This window comes from Otolemur garnettii, unplaced genomic scaffold, assembly GCF_000181295.1.
Source record: "Otolemur garnettii isolate 467f Iridium unplaced genomic scaffold, OtoGar3 scaffold00022, whole genome shotgun sequence".
Classification (NCBI taxonomy): Eukaryota; Metazoa; Chordata; class Mammalia; order Primates; family Galagidae; genus Otolemur; species Otolemur garnettii.
The window spans coordinates 17,698,109-17,704,471 of NW_003852417.1; the positions used below are offsets into that span (position 1 = coordinate 17,698,109).

General features: G+C 51.7%; 1 protein-coding gene across 1 annotated transcript in view; it reads left to right on the plus strand.

Annotated features, from left to right (window-relative positions):
* Positions 1-637: 637 nt before the first annotated feature.
* The window catches only part of SLC35F6 (solute carrier family 35 member F6), a 16,685-nt gene continuing 10,959 nt past the window's right edge, over positions 638-6,363 (plus strand). The window contains exon 1 of the mRNA XM_012803788.2: positions 638-788. Coding sequence (XP_012659242.1) covers positions 712-788 — 77 coding nt within the window. The 5' untranslated portion in view covers positions 638-711. The remainder of the gene's footprint in view (positions 789-6,363) is intronic.

Genomic DNA, 6,363 nt, shown 5'->3' on the forward strand with positions numbered 1-6,363 from the left:
GTCTTCTACCAGCGGTTCTCAAATCTGTGGGCTGCAACCCACAAGTACTGTATTAAAGGATCGCGGCATTAGCACATACATTGCTTTTAAAGGGGAAGTTTCAGCTTCAGGCTGTCTTAACTATTGTTGATGGTCCTGATGGAAGAAGACAATCTTGGGCGAAGAAGCTCCCCCTTCCAGGACATCCGAAGACCTATACCTTTGCGGACCTCTGCAGAGACAATTCCAGTAGAGCCATCTGCTGAGGTACAACGAACAAAGGACACTCCCCAACCCCTCCCGACAACTGGCCTGAGGCAGGGATGCAGGTTTTAGTTTTCCAAAAGGGTGAAGGGATTTTAAAGAGACAGAATACATTTTTACCCTTTTTCGGGCCATTCTCTGTTACAAAACGGTCTCGTTGGCAGCAGGAACTAAATTTCTATGCCACTTTGCCGGAACATGTGAGCAACTCAGCAGGCTGTGTTCCCTAGGAACACCTCCCAGGCCTTCCCGGAGTTTCCTGAGGACCCTATAGAAAGGAGATTTCCGCGGTTTCCACCTCGGGGATTGTCTCTGATACGGTCCGCTCAACCTCTTTAAATCCAGGCACACTCCGGAGGGCGGGGCCAGTGTGGGTCACGTGACACCCGGCCCGGAAGCGCTCAAGTCCGACACCCGGGTGACCGGGTTGGTACCTGCAAGCTCAAAGGAGTGCCTGCCCCCGCTGTCATGGCCTGGACCAAGTACCAGTTGTTCCTGGCCGGGCTCATGCTGGTCACTGGCTCCATCAACACGCTCTCAGCAAAGTGAGTCTGGGCCTGGCCGGGAGGAGGCTCTGCTGGGCCTGCGGGAGCTGGCGACCTCGCGCACCTTCTCCGTCACCCCTCTTCTCCGCTTTGCTTTCCTGACTTCACCGGCTCTCTCACTCGCTCCGGTCGGTTTGCGTGCTTTATGACCACCCAAGGCCTGCGAGGTCTGGGAAATGTGGAGTAGGGCCGTACCCCAGGCTGAGGGATGTGAGCCTAGACATTGATTTGCTGTCACCCCTCTGTCTCGGCGCCTCAGTTTCCTCATCCTTAAACGGAGAGTTGGACAAGTTCCTGTCCTCCGCTCTTCCAGTCCCGGCGTCAGAACCTGAGCACCCTCCTCCAGGAGCTGAGAGTCAGCGAGGGAGGCCCCTGTTCTGTGCACATGAGCTACAGTAGTGGTGATCAGTGAGCGTGAAAAGGGTATAAGGTAGAGAAGAGGATGCCCTATGGGTCTGTCATGGAGGAGGGGTTAGAGCATACCTTAAAGTTTAGGTGGGATTTCTAAGTGGGGGAGACTGAACACGGGAACCGAAAGTCCAGATCGAAGTCGATTGTAACCAGCACCAAATGCCTAGGCTGGATTTTGTCTCATGATCAGAGAAGTGCTTTTGAGCTGGGGGATGCCCTGATGAAAGTGATAGGATTGAAAAAGAAAAATGCAAGGTGATTAATCTGGTGATCCACAGGAAGTGTCTTAGTGTAGGGAAAACTGCTTCAAGGCTGCTGCTGCACAGCAGTTCCCCTAGAGGGGAACTGGGAGGTGGTAATGAGGAAGGGACAGGTGGCAGAGACCTGATGCAGAATGAAGCAACAAGGCCTGACCCACCACAGACAGGGTCAAGAGACAAGGACCACTCCTGGTTTCTGGCTGGGAGGGGAGAAAAGAAGGATCATTAACCCAGACAGGGAGGACTGGTGGGCATTTTAGCCTTAAGGTATGGGAGTGAGATGGTAAGGACAGTCCCCAGGGCAGTCATAAGGCTGAGGGATGGAGCATAGCTTCCTCTCTGTCATGGGCAGAGCTGCGGGCTCCTAGTGGCAGCTTTGCCTCTTTCTCTGCCCCTACCTCAGGGCAGGACCTTCTGTTCACTTTCTTTTTTTTTTTTTTTTTTTTTTTTGAGATGGAGCCTCAAGCTATCCCCCTGGGTAGAGTGCTGTGGCATCACAGCTCACAGTAACCTCCAACTCCTAGGCTCAATCGAGTCTCCTGTCTCAGCCTCCCAAGTAGCTGGGACCACAGGCGCCCGCCACAACACCTGGCCATTTTTTGGTTGCAGCCGTCATTGTTGTTTGGCGGGCCCGGGCTGGGGATTCGAACCTGCCACCTTAGGTGTATGTGGCTGGCGCCTTAGCCACTTGAGCCACAGACGCCGAGCCTCTGTTCACTTTCTAACAGCTCCAGTGCCCAGAGCCTGACTCTGGTGTGATTCCAAGGTACACATGGACAACAGCAGGCAGTGGCCATCTCCCAATTAGACCTCACTTCCACCTAGGCCCTGGCAGGCTTCAGATGCAGTGGTTCTCAACCTTCCTAATGTCTCAACCCTTTAATATAGTTCCTGTGGGTCACGACGCACAGGTTGAGAACCTCTGCTCCAGAGCAAGGCAGAGTCAGTGCAGTGACTTCAACAGAAGATTCAGATCCCTGGGTTTTCTGTCAGGCACCACAGTTGAGAAACTGGGAAACTTTTGAGGGGAGTGGTCATTTATTACTCGTTTCTGAGGATTTATGTCCACAAGATTTATATTTAGCACTCTCCATCATGATGTGAGAGGGGCCTCAGCAGGGAGGTCTGAGAAAGAAGCATTCAGTTTAATTCATCAGACATGTACATGTATGAAGGAAGGGGACAGAAGTGAATAAGAGGGCAGCATCCCCATATACTGGAGGAGGCAGCTTCAAACCCAGCCCCGGCCAAAAACTGCAAAAAATAAATAAAATAAATAAAATAAAATAAAAAAGAAGTGAACAAGAGAAAGTCCTTCCCCCCCCCTTTTTTTTTTTTACAGAATCTCATTCTCTTACCCCAGGTTAGAGTGCCATGGCATCAGCCTAGCTCACAGTAACCTCAAACTCTGGATTCAAGTGATCCTCCTGCCTCAGCCTTCCAAATAGGCTGGGACTACAGGTGCATACTGCCATACCGGCTAATTTTTCTGTTTTTAGCAGAGGCAGGATCTCATTTTGTTCAGGTTGTTCTTGAACTCCTGACCTCAACTGATCCTCCTGCCTTAGGCCTCTCAGAGTGCCAGGATTACAGGTGTGAGCCACTATATTGGCCAGGTCCCTTCCTTTGAGATGTTTAGAATCTGAAGTGGAGGAACCAGATGTGTAAACATGGCAGCCACAGTATCCTCCCTTCCCCAGACAGAGGGAAGAGGCAGTGGAACCCTGAGTGGAGCCCACCTATTTCTCCAATTCACCTTTGGTCAACTGTGTCTTGTGAAGAACGGAGGGCTCCCATCTTAGGATCTGGCACAGCAGAACAAGTCTTTCATTCTGTCTGTCACACCAGGCAAGGCCTTGGTCAGGTGCTTACAGAGCAGCTATGTTTGCCAGAGCTGCCGTCCCTAAGGAGAGTCCAGATTGCCAGTTACTAGTGGGGTAAACTGCGCTGATTCAGCTCCTTCCTTAAACAGCTCAGGTAAGAAGCCAGGAAAACTTCAACCCCAGGAGGCATTGCCCTTGGAGGCTGCCTGGGAGTCATGAAAAAGGCTCCCAGGTGGGAGACCTAATCTTTGGTCCTGTCCTCTGCCTTATAGTGGGTATGGGGCCACTCAGAACCCTCCTACCCCAATGAACCCCAGAATTGGAGCCTGAACAGTGTTTTAAGGCCCAACCATGAGAAGGACACTTTCAGAGAACATGGGAAAGCAGCCTTGTACACCTTGAATGAAGTTTATATTCAAAATCTGACCTGGAATTTTTGCCAGGTACAGACGGACATGTGCTCAGCAATGTAACCAGCTAATACACAGAGCACCTGCCTACCATGCGCCAGGCCCTACTCTGGCTGCCATTCACGTGTGAACTCAGAGAATTCTCATAACCTCCCAATCAGGCAGATATACTCATGACCCCTGGAGAGGGAAACTGAGGCACAAAAAGATTAAATTACTTGCAGAGTTTATAGTTACACCAACATGATCTGGCTCAAAAATGCATGCTGTTGACCACCCATGGAAGATGAGACAGGATACTTCGCTAGTCATTTGGGGGATGTTTAGACATTCTAGAAACATAGTCTCTACCATTTATATAGGGAAGGCTTCAAGAGACTTTTTGTGATTCAACTGGTTGGTGTCAGAATGGGACCTAGAACTCAGGCCTCAGGACTTTAGTCCAATCCTATTCTTTGACAACTGTGGTACACCTATGTTCCTCCTCCTTGGGGATGTCCTCTCACATATTCCCAGACAGGGACAGACAAGCCTGTGTCCGGGAAGTTGTAATCCTGGAAGCAGTATCTCCCTGCCAGGGCCCAGGGTACTCTCCCTCTAGGACTGGGCAGCAAGCCTCTTGGCCCAGGAGATCCTGCTATCATCATTCTACATGTCCTCCTCCTGGACCTGGAGGCCGCTCAAGGTTCAGACTGAGAGCCTGTGGTAGCAGTTTGTTGGCCTATAAAAGAACATGACGTTTCCCTCCCTGGGTTCCTGGGATAAGGAAGTGCGTGTGAGCGCGTGCTGTCTGCTGTGCTGGGGCAGCAGGCCAGCTTTCCTCTCTGCCCACTCAGCAGGTTTTGGAAGCCTGCAATGAGTCTGCCATTAATCAGGTTAGCCCTGTGGTCTTGGGTGCCTGGGTCTTGAAAGAGAGGCCTCCCTATGAAGTGGCTGCTTCTCTTTCTGTGGCTATTTTCTTACCTCCTCATCAGTACCTTCTGTCAGTCATCTCTTAGAGACCATTTCTGTCTGCCTAAGCTAGTGCCCATCCGTCCACAGGGGGATTCCCATTTAGAAGCCCCATTCTTCTGAATCCAGCTGAGGTTCTGCATCTAAAGAGCCAGGTCAATTAGACTAAATAAGGCTGAGGCTCCCCTCCTCAGTTCTATAGGCTGTGGGGCCCTCTGAGCTATGGATATGTGTCTGTCCTCCCTTCATCCCTGCACCAGGGACTCTGCCAGGGAAGTGGCAGGAAACCTGGGGCGAGTAGGCCTCTATTAGAGAAGAGGCTGTCACTGTCCTTTCTGTGCCAGTTCCAATTTTTTACCCTTGGCAGCTGCCCCCACCCCTGCGTTTCGTGAACTGGTGTGGGATAATTGCTTCAAAGGGGCTGAGGAAATCTTAAATCAGGAGGACCATTAGTAGCATGGGAAGAGCATGAGGCTTAGGAGCTGCAGGATTAGATGAGCCATTGGGCCTCTCTGAGCCTCAGTTTCCTCATCTGTAAAATGGACCTTGTACTGTGCCCTGCCTTCCTCCCAGACACTGTAGTATCTTCTGAGGAAAGTTTTCTAATTGATAGAGATGAGAGGGCCCACAATAATCACCACACATGCCAGCACCACCCACTGACACCCAGAGAGTAGAGAGGGCTTGGCCCTGCCCTAGGCCCATGGCAGGAGAAAGACGCTGACTCACTGGGCTTGACAAGCTGAGGATGTAAGAGGAAATGGCAGAGATTCTGCAGGAATGGATACACAGCTAATTAGCCAGCCACTTCCTCAGTCTCTGCCCGCCACCCCCGGCCCACCCATGGACGTGCACACCTCCCAGAATGTGGAACTGTGAGTTTGACCCAAGCCATGCTAGGAGGGACTCACCACCCAGCAAGGGGAGCCCACTCTCCCCCCAGCCTGCCTGCCTGCCTTCCAGGGCTCAGGGAACTCTAAAAAGAGGCAGCCCCCAGCAGAGACACTTCCTCATGGGCTTCAGCCTGATCCTGCTAGCACCTCATAGGCCTCCTGCCATGGAGGTCGGGGCTTTTCCCCAGAGCCAGTGTCTACAGAGAATGGAGGCTAATCTGCATGGCAGACCCTCTCCTCACCCCGGCCAGGGCAGTGGGAAGACTCTGGAGTAAGAAGGCCAGAGGAGAATTTCAAAGTGTCCTGGGTACTAGCCCTGTCTCAGCATGTGATGAGCCCTGTATCCCTTAAGCCTCTCTGACCCCTAGGTTCTTTATCTGTCAAATATGGAGTTCATTGAGATGATGGGCAAGTCTCTTCTAGTCTGGCATCATGGCTCTTCTACTTTGGCAACATGGCTCTGTGAAACCACAGGGACAGTAGCTAGAGGCCCCTTAGCCACCTCTGCCTCAGACAGCAAGGCAGGTTCCAGATGCTCTTCCAGAAGCTGGGGGGGAGCTGGGCCTGTGCTGGCCCTACACAAGGGAAACAGCCCCTGTTCAAGGAGAGGATGAGGGAGAAGGGACAGAAAATGACTTTATGTCATTAATTACTCTTGGCAACTCATTAGTGTTGTTGGCATGATTATCCCTGTAACTTGCTCCGCCTGTGCAACTCAAAACTCTGGGCTTCCCCTGTTCTCTGCCATGTTTTCTGAGTGCAGGTTCAAATAGGGTTTTGCCCTGGGTCTACCTGTTGCTGAATGTATGGGCCTAACCAGCTCTGTC